Source organism: Nyctereutes procyonoides, unplaced genomic scaffold (assembly GCF_905146905.1).
Source record: "Nyctereutes procyonoides isolate TBG_1078 unplaced genomic scaffold, NYPRO_anot_genome, whole genome shotgun sequence".
Taxonomy (NCBI): Eukaryota; Metazoa; Chordata; class Mammalia; order Carnivora; family Canidae; genus Nyctereutes; species Nyctereutes procyonoides.
In genome coordinates this window covers 37,400,298-37,418,882 of record NW_026575139.1, presented here as the reverse complement: position 1 = coordinate 37,418,882, position 18,585 = coordinate 37,400,298, and the positions used below count along the sequence as shown (strand labels likewise).

At 35.7% G+C, this 18,585-nt stretch overlaps 1 protein-coding gene across 2 annotated transcripts in view; it reads left to right on the top strand.

Annotated features, from left to right (window-relative positions):
• PCNX4 (pecanex 4) overlaps positions 1 to 18,585 on the top strand; it is a 45,949-nt gene that overhangs the window by 5,382 nt on the left and 21,982 nt on the right. Inside the window, exons 2-6 of one of the 2 annotated variants that reach the window (XM_055303630.1) lie at positions 6,784 to 7,526; positions 12,980 to 13,159; positions 13,250 to 13,758; positions 13,978 to 14,078; positions 14,203 to 14,325. In XM_055303630.1, coding sequence (XP_055159605.1) covers positions 6,838 to 7,526; positions 12,980 to 13,159; positions 13,250 to 13,758; positions 13,978 to 14,078; positions 14,203 to 14,325 — 1,602 coding nt within the window. In that variant the 5' untranslated portion in view covers positions 6,784 to 6,837. Of the gene's footprint in view, positions 1 to 6,783; positions 7,755 to 12,979; positions 13,160 to 13,249; positions 13,759 to 13,977; positions 14,079 to 14,202; positions 14,326 to 18,585 lie in introns of those variants that run through there. The other variant, XM_055303631.1, reaches the window with a different exon arrangement.

The following is an 18,585-nucleotide window of genomic DNA, read 5'->3' as shown; positions in this document are numbered from 1 at the left end:
GATATAGTAAGTTTCCTGAAAGTATAATAAAATACAGTTGAGGCACAGTGCAGAAGTGCTCAATAAATATATGTGGATTCAATGTTACCTCACACCTGTGAGGATGACAATTATTTAAAAAAAAAGAAGAAAAATAACAAATGTTGGCAAGGATGTAGAAAAATTGGAACCCTTGTAGAGTGTAGGTAGGGTGCAAAATGATGCATCTGCTATGGAGAATAGTGTGGAAGGTCCTCAAAAAATTACAAATAGAGCTACCATATGATCCAGCAATCCCACTTAAGGGTATTTATCTGAAAGAATTGATATCAGAATCTTGAAGAGATACTTGCCTCCTGTGTTCATTGCACCATTATTCACCTTAGCCAAAAAGTAGAAGGAACCTAGTATCTGTCAGTGGGTGAATGGATAAAGAAAATGTGTTATATACATATGATAGAATATTGGCTAGCCCTAAAAGGGAAGAAAATCCTACCATATGTGATCACATGGGTAAACTTTGAAGACATAGTGAAATAAGCCAGTCAGAAAAGGACAAATACTGTAGGATTCTACTTATATAAGGTATCTAAAATTGTCAGACTTGTTGAAACAGTAAAATGAAGATTACTAGGAACTTAGAAGAGGAAGAAATAGGTGGAAGACTTGCCATATAAAGTTTTAGTTGTACAAGATGAGTAAGTTCTAGAGATCTACTCTACAGCATTCTGTTTTTACTTAACAATACTGTATTATATGCTTAAAAATTTGTTAAAAGGGGACACCTCGGTGGCTCAGTGGTTGAACGCCCCTCTTCGGCCCAGGGCGTGATCCTGGAGTCCCAGGATCAAGTCCCACATCGGGCTCCCTGCATGGAGCCTGCTTCTCTCTCTCCCTGTGTCTCTGCCTCTCTCTCTGTGTGTCTCTCATGAATATATAGATAAAATCTTTTTTAAAAAATTGTTAAAAGGATATATCTCATGTTAAGTGTTCTTAACAACAAAAAAATCTGAATCTAATAGAACAGAAAAAAAAAACTGTGGGTTCAATGAATGAAATTAACCAATCAATAAAAATAATATGATAGGTTAAAAACAAGTAAACTTCACTAAATAAAAATCAGACAATTGGCTAAAACTTCTTTTTTTAGGAATTCTGTTTGCCAAACTAAGAAAACTATATGTTTATTGTAATCCCACCAAAATGCTACTTTTTGTTATCTTTTTTTTTTTTTTAAAGGGGTTTTTCAGGTTGATATCATGCCTGATTCCTGCGTTAAAGCTGAAAAATAAGAATTCCCTCCTAGCATATTGCCAAATTGATCTATTTCTCAGCCTTCTGGATAATGCATAAGAAACATGGCTCAAATTCCAAACAAAGCAGCGTTTCTATGGCTACTTTGTTGGCCCACTTTCAGAGTAGCATATGAAGAAAGCATATGGCCAAAATCAATGTTGTGATGCCATCTTTATCCCTTAACCTTTCTTTTATGGCATTTTTTTTTCCCCTAAGCCTTGAGACACATTTCATTTTAACTTGTTGGAGGCAGCAGCCATACAAATGCATTAGTCTCCTTAGGAATTATCTCTAAGAATATATGCAAAAATCTCAGGAAGTTAAATTTTAATTATTCTGATTTTACTTTCCATTCCAGTAATCCAGATTAGGATTTAGAAGGTCTCTGTATAAATGTTAAGTGTTGCTTCCTATGAAGAAAATATTTTTTAAATATTTAAATCTGTAATTAAAAATCACAGTATCAGTTTATCATAATTTTTGCTTTAATGAATTTCTAGCATCTGTCCTACAATCTTCCTTTATCCTTAAAATATTAGAGAAAATATACCCATATTAGAAATAAGCTTTTCAGCAACCTGATATACTTGTCACTTGTCAAATTTCCATCATAATCTCTTTCCTTGTCTACCGTTGTGAATTTCTACTTGATTGGTATATCTTTTTTAATTCTCTTGGCTTAGCTAAATCTTTAAGATCCTAACTGAAGCTCAACCAATATTTCTTAAAGTGGTTTAAATAGAACACTACACACATGAACTGTTGCTAGATATCTTGGGAAAGATGAGTTCCCTGTTCAAGTAATTTTGGAAAATTCAAATGATACATTTAATGCAGGTTTGCAGTAGTGTGTTGTTGTGTTTTGTTTTTTCTTTTTAACTTCAAAGATGTCTCAAAGTCTTCAGTTTGCTGATATCTACTGTGACCCTTCAAGATAACAGTCTAGTGTGTTATTTCTCAAACTTCTTTGGCCATGAGCCCCTTTTTAAGAAACATTGTATAAGGCAAATAATTCTGTATATTACAGCCTTGCTTTCACTGTCACATTAAAAATAATTCAAATCACCATCTCAGTGTCCTCCCACTTGCTGCTGCTTTTTTTTTTTTTTTAAGATTTTATTTATTTGAGAGAGTGCCTGTGCAGTGGGAGAGGAAGAAGCAGACTCCTTGCTGAACAGGACCCTGAGATCATGACCTGAACCAAAGGCAGATGCTTAACCAACTGAGCCATCCAGGTGCCCCTCTCCCAAATGCTTCTAAGGTGTCTTGAGGGAACTCAAGTATGAACACTCTTTGCATACTTCTCAATGTGCTCTCACTTCTTTATTGATTGCTCCTGCCTCATTTTCATTCTTGTACTTGCTATTTTATCTCTGCTTTTCTTCACTAGTATGATCTAGCTTCTCTTTCCTGATAATGAAGGAAGTTAGAATGTAGCATGGATTTCTGACATGTTAAAATTCTCCAGCCATTTCCTTCTCCATTGCAGAAACCTAGCCATGTTTATTACTATCAAGAAGTACTTTCATTATTTATTCTATATTAAAAATAAATTAAGATATTTTTAAACATTTAAAAAACAAGAATAAAGAGTTTACAAGTTTATTGTTGTGAGTGAAGCAGAGTATGTAGGAAGAGGTTTTCAAAAACAGTGAACTGGGCAGCCCAGGTGGCTCAGTGGTTTGTTGCCGCCTTCAGCCCAGGGCCTGATCCTGGAGACCCGGGATCGAGTCCCACATCAGACTCCCTGCATGGAGCCTGCATCTCCCTCTACCTGTGTCTCTGCCTCTCTCTCTGTGTGTCTCTCCTGAATAAATAAATAAAATCTTTAAAACAAAACAAATAAAAGTAAACACTCCCAACTTCCCTTGTAAACAGCAGTATTTAATGTTTTAATTTTAATCATCTTATTTAAGCTACACCATTAATGTATCACGTTTCTCTCCATGCCAAAATATTTTACTAAATATTAATGGAGAATTGGAAGTGTCTCAAGATTTGACCCCTGCCCACAAATAACGTATTAGTAAAGATGTATATATGAAAAAATAACACATAAAGAGGTGAACAATAGAAGAAATGCCCTATGTTGATATATGTTACAAGATGAGTGGTATGAACAATCAATGTTTACTACGCAAAGAGAAGAGAGTACTCTGGGGAATTTTCAGAAAGGATTAGACTCAATCTTGAAAGTTGATCAAGAATACCAATTAGGGAGCAAAAGAAAGGACATCCTAGGCAAAGGAGAGGGCATGAGCAGAAGCACCCAGAAAGAAAAGACTGCATGAACCTGTTTGTGGGGCATGGGGCTGAGAGTTCTAGAGGTTATTTGGTAATTTGAGGAGGTATCAAAATGTTCCATGTAAAATACACAGGCACACAAGCACACCCTAGCGTGTATACTATCTGGAATTTTTTACACCTGTACAAACTGTATACAACCATAAGTGTGTGTACTTTTTATTTTTGAAAGTGCAAATGAGATCATCAGTGTGTCTTTCACTTTTCAACTAATGCACCTTTCTGTTTCCACATAAACAACAGATCTTCAGAATATTTCAGTTTGGAATATAATCACAGAGTATTCCATCAAATGGGTAATAACATTTCAACTAAGCTCTACCAAAGATTCCAAAGTAGTAAAAGGTAAATGAATATGGGTAGTAATATGCAGCTAGATAGTCTGGTTCATAAGGTGTCTTCAGTTTCTGGCTTCCTTTCCCAGCAAGCCATCTCACCTTGTTCCTGACTGATTTGCCTCAGTGGAGCAGAAAGGACTAGCTTTTACCTGACTCTGAATAAATTCCAGGCACATCCAGTCTCTTGAAAAAGCCCAGGCCAGACATCTGAGTTCATTTTCCCTTCTGATGGCATCTTCTGTGGATAATTTAAACCAGAATATTTATACCCATTCACAGGAGTATGCCCTTACTTACCCTTTGGCTTCTATAGAACAATCATATTTTTTTAAAAGATTTTATTTATTTATTCATAGAGACACAGAGAGAGAGAGGCAGAGACACAGGCAGAGGGAGAAGCAGGCTCCATGCAGGGAGCCCAATGTGGGACTCGATCCCAGGTCTCCATGACCACGCCCTGGGCCAAAGGTGGCGCCAAACCGCTGAACCATCCGGGTCGCCCCGAACAATCATATTAGAATAGAGGAGTACACTGAACCTGACATCAGGACAGGAGTTAAGCTCATCCAGAGGGGAGACTACTTTTTATTCCTTGAGATTGAACCATCAATGACTAAGGTTCCATTTGGCCCTGTAGTTCTCTTATTTTGTGAGTACTTGCAGGGCTGTCACATATGTAAAAGCTATGACCTGTTCTGTGTAGAACTAAGACCAATGGCCAAAAGATAAAAAAAAAATGGTAAGTGTTTACAGTTTAAAGAACTTCCTAACAGTAGAACAAGAGGTATTCTAAGGTAGTGATTCTTAATGGCACTCCTCAAAACTTTCATGATGCCTGCAAGCTCTCTCTAGGACTGATGTTGGTTGAGTAGAACTGACTTGCAGGAAGACTGTTTTGTTTTGATTAAGATTTTATTTATTTATTCATGAGAGACCAAAGAAACAGGTAGAGTCTTAGGCAGAGGGAGAAGCAGGCTCTCTGTGGGGAACCTGATTCAGAACTCGATCCCTGGATCCCCGGATCATGACCTGAGCTGAAGGCAGACAGATGCTCAACCACTGAGCTACCCAAGTGCCCCTGAAAGACTGTTTTAAACTAAAGAAAAGAATGAAAGGAAGGAAAAGGAAAGGAAGAAAGGCTATTTTAAGATGGCTTTAAATTTGTGCATTTGTGGTAAAATACATACAATGTTTACTGTCTTAACCATTTTTAAGTGTATAGTCCATGGCATTAAATACATTCACATTGTTGTGCAGTCATTACCATCATTCATCCCTGTGACTCTCTTCACCTTGTGAAACTTTATGCCCATTAAACAGGAACTCCCATTCTCTTTCCTCAGCCCATGGCAACCACCATTCAACCTGCTATGATTTTGACCACACTAAGTACCTTGTCTTAGTGAAATTATGCAGTATTTGCCTTATTGTAACTGACTTGTTTTGTTAGCATAATGTCCTTAAGTTTCATCAATGTTATAGGATATTGCAGGATTTTCTTCCTTTTAAGGTTGGATGATATCCATTATAGGTATATGCCACATTTTGTTTATCCATTCATCCTTTGGTGGACACTTGGGTTGCTTCTGTGTTTCAGTTATTGTGAATAATGCTGCTATGAACATGAGTTACAAATATATCTTTGGTACCCTGCTTTCACTTGTTTGGGTATATAGCCAGAAGTCAAATACCTAAATCATATGGTAGTTCGATTTTAACTTTTTGAGGAACCATCATACTGTCATCCACAGTTCTGGTTTTCCACATCCTCACCAATACTTGTTTCCTATTTTTCTGATAGGAGCCATCCTAATGAGTGTGTAGTATATCTTGTTATAGTTTTGATTTGCATTTCTCTAATGATTCATGGTGTTGAGCATCTTTTCATGTATTTATTGTGCCATTTGTATATCTTCTTTGGAGAAATGTCTATTCAAGTCCTTTGCCAATGATTGAATTGTTTTATTGTTGAGTTTTAGGAGCTGTCTATATATTGTGGATAGTAATCCTTTATCAGTTAGATATGTAGATATTTTGTCCCATTCTGTGACAAAATATCACTCTGTTGATAGTGTCTGATGCACACAATTTTTAAATTTTCATGAAGTCTAATTTGTCTATTTTCCTTTTGTTACCTGTGTGTTATCTTTGGTGTCATATCCAAGAAGCCACTGCCAAATCTAGTATTGGAAGCTTTTGTTCTATGTTTTCTTCTAGGAGCTTTATTGTTTTAGGTCTTACACTTAGATCTATTTTGAGTTAATTTTTGTATATGATGTTAAGGGTCTAATTTCATTCTTTTGCACATGGATACTCAGTTTTCCTGGCACCATTTATTGCAAAGACCATCCTTTCCCCCATTGAATGGTCTTGGTGCTCCTGTCAAATATACAACAGCAGAATTGAGTCATTGTAGCTGAGATCATATGGTCCACAAAAGCTGAAATATTTACTCTTCAGCCCTTAGAGAAAAATTTTACTAACCATTATAATAGAGGGAGAGTTTAAAAACAAACATCAGAAACTCTTAGGGAAACAGTTAAATCACTGGCGGATTTGCATTGGAAGAACTGGCTTTTTGCACTTTTCTTTGACTTAAAAATCTAAAAATGGTAGCTAATTTAAGATCTAATCCCAAATATCTAAATAAATAGTAGTGAATGATTCTTTTTCAAGTGAAAAAACAACTTCATGACTATTTGTTTAGTGCCCCATGTGTGTGAGGCAATGGGGAAGAGCTAGAGAGGTGAAATTATAAATCTTGTCCTTGAAGGAATTAAGGAGATAAAATAGAAATGTGGGGTTCCCCTCACCATCTTTTAAGTATGACATGGTCAAATAGTGACTTTTTTTCTTTTTCTTAGAGACTGCTGTGTTACAGAAGAAGATGCGGCTTTCACAATAATCCTGAATAAGAAGGATGAGTCCAGATGTGCCTCTGCTGAATGATTACAAACAGGACTTCTTTCTGAAGCGTTTTCCACAGACTTTTCTTGGAGGCCCTCGATTCAAATTAGGCTATTGTGCCCCTCCTTATGTATATGTTAATCAAATTATCCTTTTTCTGATGCCATGGGTTTGGGGTGGTTTAGGAACACTTTTGTATCAATTGGGCATTTTGGAAGACTACTACACAGCAGCACTTTCAGGTGGACTAATGCTTTTTGCTGCATTTATCGTCCAGTTCACAAGTTTATATGCCAGAAACAAATCGGTTTCAGTAGAAAGAATGCTAACCACAGATATCTTAGCAGAGGAAGATGAACATGACTTTACAAGTTGTGCTGGTGCTGAAACGATCAAATTTCTAATTCCTGGCAAGAAATACATAGCCAATACAGTTCTTCATTCTTTTCTTGCTGGGTTAATGTGTGGTCTTGGAACATGGTATCTGCTCCCAAATAGAATATCCCTGCTGTATAACAGTGCAGGAGGCACTGTTCTACTGTTTGTCTTTGGATGGATGACATTATGTATAGGAGAATATTCATTAATTGTAAACACAGCTGCAGAGACTGCGACTTTCCAAACCCAGGATACTTATGAAATCACTCCTCTTATGAGACCTCTTTATATTTTTGTCTTTGTTTCTGTAGATCTTGCACACAGGTAATAAGTTATCAGATACTTTATAACTTGCTTTGTTTTTAAGCATGCATAATATGAGCTCTCCTTAGTATTAAGAAAATGGATCTATGAATTGAAATCATCAAGACCAAACCATTGGATGATAAGATTGTTTTGATGATTAATCTCTTAGGAGTAATCTCTGTTAAAACATGAATGCTAACACAGTCTCTAAACTTTATTGAAAAGTAAAAGAAAATCCTTTATAAGGTAAGATAAATAAGCAAAATTTCAATTCTTTGTTTCACTTTAAGTAAGGATCTGTGAATCTGTAAGATAGCCTGGCTGAGACTTATGAAAAGAGATGAAACTTTCCTATGAGGGTCTAATGAAGAATTTTAAATTATACACATAAATATTATGTACAGATTAAGTAAATTTAAGATGAATAGCATTTCTAATTCTGTTGTAACTATTAGAAGGAATAGTGATAATTTTTATGTTATAGTAGAAAAATAGAAAATAAGAGTTTTTAAACAAAATTGTTTACCAAACTATTTATATAATTGTTAGATAACCCTCTTTACTTGCCTTTTCTAAATCTGACTTTTATTTTTCTGTTTCTGTAGATTGTAGCTTTCTCTTTCACAAGTTTGTGTCCAGGTAGAAATGTATAGGCATGTAATAAACTAAATATTCATGTCCAAACTCAGATTCATATGTTGAAGCCCATCCCCCAGTGTGACAGTGTTTGGAGATGAGGTCTTTGCCAGATAATTAGGAAAATGAGGATGGGGCCCTGGTCTGATGGGATTAGTTCTCTTTTAAGAAGAAACACTGGAGAGCTTAATCTATCTCTCTCTCTCCCCACTGTATGTGGATACAGTAAGAAGGCTGCTGTCTGCAAACCAGGAAGAGAGTTCTCAGCAGAACCTGACAATGCTGGCATGCTGATCTTGAACTTCTAGCCTCCAGAATAATTTCTGTTATGTAAACCACTCAGTCTGTGGCATTTCATTATGGCAGCCCAAACTGATTAAGACAGATTTTGATACCAAGAAGTGGGTTGCTCTTGTAACAGATAAGTAAAAATGTGGAAGTGGCTTTAAAATTGGGTAATGGGTAGAGGCTGAAGAGTTTTGAGGTACATGCTAGAAATATGGACTTAAAGGCATTTCTGGTGAAGTGTTAGGAATGCGAATCTATTATTGGAAACTGGAGGAAAGGTGATTATTGCTATAAAGTGGCACTTGGCCAAACCATTTTCTAAAGTTTTGTGGAAAGTAGAACTTGAGAGTGATGAAATTGGATATAGAGGTGAGGATATTTCTAAGCAAGTGTTTGAAAGAACACCTTGATTCCTCCTGACTGTATGAAAGGAGAGATGAATTGAAGAAGGAATTGATAAGTAAAAATGAACCAGAACTTGAAGGTTTGGAAAATTTTTGGCCTATCTGTATTACAAAAAAAAAAAAGAGAGAGAGAGAGAGAAAGCATATTCTGAAGTGAGCACCAAGAGTGTGACTGGCCTACCACTAAATAGTTTATGGGGTTGTATGACCAAAAATACTCTGTTTCAATGAAAGGGGTCAGAGACAAGATGAATGAACTAAGGCTGTTAGATTTCTTAGATTTGACAGGTGTTTAAGAAGAGGGAAAAATGACCCCAAAAGTGATTCAGAGATTGTCAGGGATATTTTTCCTTGGTTTCAACAAACTAGAAGCTGGAAGCCTTGGGACTGGTACTGCCCTACAGAGCCTTGGGAATGGGACCCCCCATCTAGAGCTGTTTGGGTAATTATTGCAACCCTGGAGGCCTGGAGGGCAGTGTGAGAAACCAAAGAGGATTCTTTCCCAGCCTTAAGATCTAATGGAATTTGCCTTGCTATTGGGACTTTTTTGGAGCCTGCCACCCCTTCCTTCCTTTCTGTTTATCCCTTCTTGAATAAGAATGTCCATCCTGGGGCTGTCCCACCATTTTGTTTTAGAAGCACATAAATTGCCTGATTTCACAGGTTCACAGCTGGAGAGATATTTTGCTTCAGTATAGAGTGTACCTCAAGTATCACCTATATCTGATTTAGATGGTAGTTAGGTAAACTTTGAACTATAGATTTTAGAGTTGATGCTGGAATTTGTTAAGACTGTTGGGATAGAATGAATGTATTGTGCATGTAGGAAGAACATGAATTTGGGAGACTGGGATGGAATGTTATGGAATAAATGTATATGCCCCCTCAAGATTCATATGTTGAAGCCCTAACCCCTCAATGTGATGGTATTTGGAGATGGAGGTCTCTGGGAGGTAATTAGGTCATAAGGGTGGTCCTATTCTAATGGGATTCGTGCCCTTATAAGAAGAAAAACTAGAGAGCTTTTTCTCTCTTTCTCCACCATGAGAGAGCACAAAGGGAGAAGGAGAAGCAGGCCCCCTTCTGAGCAGAGAGCCTGACTCTGAGACTCCCAGTCCCACGCCCATCCTAGAACCCCAGGATCATGTACCCAGTGGAAGGCAGACACTCAACCGACTGAGCCACGCAGGCACCCCCAGAATTTAGATTCTGTAGTTATTGTCTCATTGTGCTATTTTTGAAATCAGAAATTCCATACCTGCCTATATTACATCTTTACATTTAAAACTATGCCCTAAGTACTTGAAAATTTTTTTAAATCTCAGTTAATTTATAATTTGGTTACCTTGACTGCATTACCATTTCTAAATGAAAAAGCATAATGTTTTTTACTAAATTCTAGTTGGATTTAATATACAGTTTTAATGTTTATAGTTTGATCATTACAAAGACAGTTCACTTTTTTTTTTCTACTAAAAGGAAAAGACAAAAGCAGGCCAAAATCTATTTTTATAGAAAAAGATTGACATATTTGTGCATAACAGTTACCTCCCACTTAACTTAGAAATTTAAACAAAATAAGAATCAAGATGATCTTTATATGGTAGGTATGATACTGTAGATAAATAATGTATGAAATGTGTGCACTGTTGAAGTTTGGACAGTTGTCAGATAAATTAAATTGTGTCTTAATTTTATTTCAGAGAATGTAAAAGTTGAAGAGACCAGCGTCACAGTATAATAATATTTTCTCTTTCCCTGTTTATTCTACTCAGTATACTTGTGTATTAATAATTTTAAGTGACTTTTCTGTGCATTTTTATTAAAGACAAGTGTTAAATCTTTAGTGCTTTTTAGTTCTTAGATCTCAGGAATTGTTTCAATGAATGATGCATATTTATATTATCTTAGTTACTATAAATACTTTTTTTCTGGGCATGTGGATCTTAGTGAATATACAGAATTGGAAATGTTTTTATAACTGTTAGATATTCAAAAATATCTCTTGAAAGCTGAGATATTTTACCATAGAAAATTCCTGTTACATTATCAGAAATAGAATTTAAACATATTTTCCATATAAAAAGACTTAACCACAATAATCATATTATTTGAAAGACTTAACCACAATAATCATTATTTGAGTCTAAGTCATACAGGAAAGTGATCACAGTGTTTGGTTGCTTAAGTTATGTATGCTTATTTTTGTGTATGATATTCTTCTATATAGACAGATTCTCTGTGTCATTGCTTAAGAATAAGAAGATTTGGGGAGGTTAAATCGAATTTGGGTAAAATATTTCTTGAGTATACATTATTTTACATAAATTATACTGTTGTTGAATATGTTAGAAATGTTGTCGTTAACAAGAAAAATAACTACAGATCTGCATGTTTTCCTTGACCTTCCTGCAGTTTATTATGTGTGGTTTGATTTTCCTTTTTTTTTTGTTACTTGCGTATTTTCTTCCCAGAATGAAAATGAAATGTATTTTAAAACTATACTACAAAAAAGATTCTCCTCTAATTTAGCATCACATTGTTAACCTTGTATTCATTAATTCTCTGCTTATAAAATTTGAAGGACATACATTCTGAGACAGAGTGCATTAACCAACATAGTCCTGATATCTGTGTAACCAAACACATTGTGTCATTATTATAATCCATATTTGCTATACATTTGCTTCTGGGCTGTTAACATACACTTAAGTGGGTAATTATTACAGAAGTTGCCTTCTCCTTGACTTTGATTCTTAGCAGCTCAGGTATTCAAGTACAATTATGCTATAAGTTTTGAGATTTAGTTTTCTCTTTTGCAAGTTATTTTTGGAACCTGTATTCTGACATTATTGGTTTCCAGACAAAATGTTTGGTCAACTTTATTCTAAAGAATTAGTAAGATATTCATAGTGTTTATTCTCTTATGTTCTACATTTTTGTTAAATTATTTAAAACCATATAATACTATATTTAACGGGTATGTGCTGTACCAAGAACCGATTTCTCCACCTTATAGAAGCCATCTCTAATTTATGAGATTTTATTTTACAAGTTTGTATTCTCAATTCCATACCACTATTTATATAAAATAAAAACAGTATTATAAATGCCAATTAAGGGGCACCTGGGTGGCTCGGTAGGTTAAATATCTGCCTTGAGCTCAAGTCATGATCTCAGGGTCCTGGGATCAAGCCCCGTTTTAGGCTCTCTGCTCAGCTAAGAGCCTGCTTCTTCTCCCTCTGTTGCCACTCTGTGTACTTGTGTGCTCTCACAGTCTCAGTCTCTCTCTCTCTCTCTGTCAAATAAAATGTTTTAAATTTTTTTTAATTAAAAAAAAATGCTAGTTAAGTTCCTAGGCTTTAACCCATAGAGGCACATTCATAATGTAATATTCTCGACTCCTGATACTAATTCTACTGACTTCAAATTCTGGGTCTGGGGGTTAAGACAGTATGGTGGGAAGTAAGAAGAGCTCTCTTTGTTGGCAACTAATGGTAAGAACATCAGTAAGGCTTTGGCTTTCCCAGAGTTACAATTTTAAATTAGAAATTTTTAAACTCAAGAATCATTGGTAGAGTTTCAGCCAATGTAGTTTAGACAATTAAGAGTGAAATATTTCTGCTCTTGGCTCAGTTCAGCTTTACAAATCCCTAAATTCAATTATATTCTAAGTAAATTGCTTTTATTGACTTCTTCCTTCTTTCTACATTTGAATCCACAAATTGTTTTTAAAGATTTTATTTATTTATTCATGAGAGAGACAGAGAGAAGAGAGAGGCAGAGACACAGGCAGAGAGAGAAGCAGGCTCCACGCAGGGAGCCCGATGTGGGACTTGATCCCCGGACTCCAGGATCACTCCCTGAGCTGAAGGCAGGTGCTTAACCACTGAGCCACCCAGGCATCCCTGAATCCACATATTTTCTAAGTGCTAATCTACGCAATTGAGTAAGGATAGTCGCTGATAAAGGGGAAGGACAATGGTCACAATTTATTAATGTCGGTCTTTTGCAGTTTGGGACTAGGATCTTTTTGTAAGTGTTCCTTTGTTTTGGGGAGTGGGTTGCATGCATTGTTTTTCCTGGAAAGATCCTCTTCGGTATATCATTTGGTATGATTTAAATGTATCCTTTTTCTTATAGGTTTATGGTAAATGTACCAGCTTTAGAACAAATGAATCAGATTTTACACATCTTATTTATATTTTTACCCTTTCTTTGGGCACTTGGGACTCTGCCCCCACCTGATGCACTTTTCTTATGGGCAATGGAGCAGGTTTTAGAGTTTGGCCTTGGAGGCTCATCTATGTCAACTCACTTATGGTAATCATCTTAAATATTAAAGTTGTATGTAACTTATTCTTAAAGTATAATTTTTAAATTTTTAAAGCAAATCTTTCTTTTTCTCTACAGGTTATTAATAATGTTCACCATTTCTGCTGGAACAGCTGTAACATCATATTTCATTCCCAGTACTGTTGGTGTGGTTCTTTTCATGACTGGACTGGGATTCTTACTAAGTCTTAACCTAAGTGACATGAGTCTTGTCTTCAAACACAGTGTCACCAGAGTTGGAACCAAATCTAAAGCTTCACCCAGTGGTTCAGAAAAACAGTTTACTTGGAAAGAATGCCTTTTCTACATCATCATATTAGTCTTGGCTCTCACAGAAACTAGTTTGCTGCATCACTTTGCTCGTTTCCCACAGATTTCCAATAACAGTCCTCAGGCTATTGTTGGCTATATTTTGATGATATTGCTTATAATACTATGGATACTTAGAGAAATTCAAAGTGTTTATATCTTTGGAATTGTCCGAAACCCTTTGTATCCAAAGGATGTGCAAACTGTGACTTTATTCTTAGAGAAGCAAACAAGACTCGTGAAGATTGGTGTTGTCAGACGGATTTTGCTAAATCTAGGTAGGAAGATAAAATCTATATGGAATTCCCATATTTTTGCAGTATACAGCATGCAGGCGTTTATTCTTTTATGTTTGTTTCTTAATTTTTTTTCAGTTAATTGCTTAAATGTGCTCATAAAAATCATATTAGCCAAAATAAAATATGGTAGAAGCAGTTATTTTGCTTTAAATTTGTTTCTCTCTCTCTCTCTTTTTTTTTTTTTTTTTTTTGTCCTAGTGTCACCCTTTGCTATGATAGCATTTCTTTCACTGGACAGTTCCTTACAGGGGCTCCACTCTGTGTCTGTCTCCATTGGATTCACAAGAGCCTTTAGAAAGGTAATCCAGATAAGCATCCAACAGTATTTTTGTACTGCTAAATGTAATTGCAATGTTGTTTATTCTACCAATTTACTTAAATCATTAAACTCTACCTAATAAAGTGGATTCTCTGGTACTACAGGTATGGCAGAGTACAGAAAATGCTTTATTAGAGACAGTCATTGTGTCAGTAGTACACTTGCTGATCTCCAGTACGGATGTGTGGTGGAACAGAAGCCTGGATACAGGAATCAGACTCTTACTGGTAAGCATATGTTTTAATAGCTCTATTTATTTATTTTTTTTATTTATCTATTCATGAAAGACAGAGAGAGAGAGAGAGAGGCAGAGACACAGGCAGAAGGAGAAGCAGGCTCCATGAAGGAAGCCCGATGTGGGACTCAATCCCGGGACTCCAGGATCATGCCCTGGGCTGAAGGCAGACGCTCAACCGCTGAGCCACCCGGGCATCCTGTATTTTAATAGCTTTATTGAGACGTATTTCACATACCATAAATCACCCGCTTACTCTGTTAGTTCAGTAGTAGAATCCTACAACCATCACCACAGTCTTAATTTTAGACCATTTTCAACATCCCAAAAAGAAATCTCACACACATTAACGTCATTTCCTATTTCCACTCTCCATCTCACACGTCCCCCCATTCCAGCCCCAGCAACCATTATTGTACTTTCTGTTTCTCCGGTTGTGTTATTTATCAGATGATTGATTTTTAGGTTGATTTCACTTTTTGTCTATAATGAGTAGTGCTGCTATGAACATTTGTGTACATGTTTTTGAACATAGGGCTTTTTTTGGACACATGTTTTCATTCCTTTTAACTATATATACCTAGGACTGGGATTTCACTTCCACTTCATGGCTTGCTCTTTTATTGTTGAATTTAACAGTTCTTTATATATTCTGGATACAAGTTCCTTGACATATATATGATGAACAAAAATTTTCCCCCATTGTATAGGCTGTCTTTCTCCTTCTTGATAATATGCTTTGAAGCAAAGAAGTTTTTGATCTTGCTGAAGTTGTTTATTTCGTTTTTCTTCCATCTCTTGTATTGTTGGGGTCATATCTAATAAACACTGCCAATCCCAAATCATAAAGATTTACTGTGTTTTTTTCTAAGAGTTTTACAGTTTTAGGTCCTACATTTGAGTCTATGATTCACTTTGAGTTTATTTTTGTATATGATGTGAGGTGGGGTTCCAAATCCATTCTTTTATATATGGTATATATAATTGTCCCGGCATCATTTATTGAAATGTCTTTTTTTGATACTCTGGTCAAAAATCAAATGAAACATGTAAGAGTTTATTTCTGGATTCTCAATTCTTTTCCATTTATCTGTGTGTCTATCCTTAGGCTCGTATTATCCTATCTTTATTACTATACTTTGTAGTAGGTTTTGAAGTCGGGAAGTAAGATTGTTTTGACCCAGTGCCCTTGCATTACCATGTAAATAATTGTTTCAGCTTTTCAGTTTTTGCAAGAAGATATCTAAAACTTTGCTAGATTACCTCAAATGTGTAGATCAATTGCCATCTTAAAAATGTTAATTCTTCCGACCCATCAACATGACATGTCTTTATATTTAAGATCTTTATTTCAACGATGATTTGTAGTTTTCAGTGTTACAAGTTTTACACTTCTATTAATTTTTTTCTAAGTATATTATTATTTTTGATGATATTATAAATGGAATTGTTTTCTTAATTCATTTTTTAGCTTGTTTATTGCTTGAGTTTAGAGTACAGTTGATTTTTTTAATATTAATCTTGTGTCCTAAAACCTAACTTCTATTAGTTCTAGCAGATTTTTAGATTTTTTTTTAAAGATTTTATTTATTTATTCACAAGAGACAGAGACAGGAGAGGCAGAGAGACACAGGCAGAGGGAGAAGCAAGGCTCCATGCAGGAAGCCTGATGTGGACTCCATTAGATCCCAGGATCACGCCCTGGAGCTGAAGGTGGTGCCTAAAACCGCTGTGCCACCCAAGCTGCCCGATTTTTAGTAGATTTTTTAAGACACTTTGTAATGCGTAAGACATCTACGATTATCTGCAAATTAGATATAATAGAGATATTTTTACTTCTCCTTTTCTATTCTAAATGTCTTACCTACATGTCCTATGCCACAACCTCAGTAATAATATTGAGTAGAAAAGTAGACATCAAAAAAAAAAAAGAAAAAAGAAAAGTAGACCATATTATGAGGAAAGCATTCAGTCTTCTCCATTAAGTTGATGTTTGTCTTTTACCATTAGAACAATATCAGTATTGTAGATGTTCTTTTGCACTGTTGAGGAAGTTTCCCTTCTATTGGTTGATCTTTTCATCATTAAAGAGTGTTTAAAGTGATTTTGTCAGAGGACGTTTTCTGAGTCATGTGTGGTTTTTGTCCTTTAATCTGGTTAACATGGTGTAATATGTTGATTTCTGGTTGTTAGACCAACATTGCCTTCTAAGAATAAATGCCCATTTGGTCATGGTGTCTAATCCTGCTTATAGGTTGCAGGATTTGGTGGCTAGTATGTTTGTGTGGTTGTATTTACCTGGTATCTGTGGATTTCTTTTTTGTCATATCTTTTTGGTTTCAATATCAAATAGCACTAATTCCTAGAATGAGGTAGAATTTCATTACTTATTCTTAAAAGTTTTGATTATATTTGAGAGTATCTAAAAAAATTTTTGTTGGTATGTAGTATTATATTATATGAAGCCATTCGTAAGCCTCAGTTTTCTCTGTGAGTAGCTTTAAAATTACAGATTCAATTTCTTTACTTTTTACAGCTCTGTTCAGTTTTTCTATTCTTCTTGAGTAGATTTATGTTTTTCAAGAACTTGCCAAATTATTCTAAGTGATTAAATTTATCAGCTATAGTTCTAGTATTCTCTTATAATCTAATTTTTTTTTTGTAAGATTGGTGTAAAGTTACTTTCATTCTGATTTTAATAATTTGAGTCTTCTTGTTCTGTTCTTGGTCAGTGTCGCTAAAGTTTGTCCTTTTATTGATCTCAAAAAACTAGCTTTTGATTCATGATTTTCTCTTGTTTTTATATGCCTCTATTTTATTAAATTTCTTGCCTATCTTTATATTCTTCCTTCTGTTATTGAGGTTTCAGTATGTTCTTTGTTATAGTTTCTCTAGTTTCCTAGGTGGAAGATTAGGTTATTGATTTAAGATCTTCTAAAGTAGTCATTTAAAGATAGCTTATTAAATTCGCCCTCTGAGCATGTTTAGCTGAAACACAAGTTTTGGTATGTTGGATTTTGTTTCATTCCTCTCAAAATGTTTCTTTTTTTTTTTTTTTTAAAGATTTTTATTTATCATCATGATAGACATAAGAAGGGGAGGAGAGAGAGAGCCGAGACAACCAGGCAGAGGGTGAAGAGAAGCAGACTCCATACAGGGAGTCGACGGGGACTCGATCCGGGACTCCAGGATCACGCCCTGGGCCAAAGGCAGGTGCTGAACCGCTGAGCCACCCAGGGATCCCCTCAAAATGTTTTCTCATTTTTTTGTGTGATGTCTTCTTTGACCTGTTGGTTGTTTAGCAATGTGTCTTTTAAATTTTTGGGGGGGGGGGATCCCTGGGTGGCGCAGCAGTTTGGCGCCTGCCTTTGGCCCAGGGCGCGATCCTGGAGACCCGGGATCAAATCCCACATTGGGTTCCCGGTGCATGGAGCCTGCTTCTCCCTCTGCCTGTGTCTCTGCCTCTCTCTCTCTGTGTGACTATCATAAATAAAAAATTAAAATTAAAAAAAAAATGTCTAAATTTTTTTTGGTAAGTTTTTTTTTTTTTTTTTTTTGTAAGATTTTATTTTTAAGAACTCTCTACACTCAGTGTGGTCAAACTTACAACCCCAAGATCAAGGCTTGCATGGTCTACCAGTTGAGCCAGCCAGGCACCCCAGCAATGTGTCTTTTAATTTCAAGATGTCTTTCTATTTTTTTTTTTATTCCTATTGCTGATTTAATTCTGTTTTGATTAAAGAACATACTTTGCAGGCAGCCCCAGTGCCCCAGTGGTTTAGTGCCGCCTTTGGCCCGGGTGTGATCACAGAGACCCGGGATCAAGTTACACGTCGTCGGGTTCCCTACATGGAGCCTGCTTCTCCCTCTGCCTGTGTATCTGCCTCTCTCTCTCTCTCTCTCTCTCTCTCTCATGAATAAATAAAATCTTTAAAAAAAAACATACTTTGCATGATTTGTATGAACATAACTTAGTATAACTGCAATCTATTAAGTTTGTCTTTGGCATGGCTTCTGTTTCTTAATTTATAAAATACTCTCTAAAATAAGGATGAATTAAGGATAGTTGCTTAGCTATTTACCACTTCTGGTTCTTGTGACCTAACAAGCATAAAATAGAAAAGTTAGTCAACCTTGAGACATAGCTAGCACTCTGTTGGTTCTCTTTAGTATTACTTTTTTTCTAAGAGAGCCCAAACTTTTAAAAATGTAGACATTTATTATTTGTGAGGTTGGAAAAAATTATAACAAA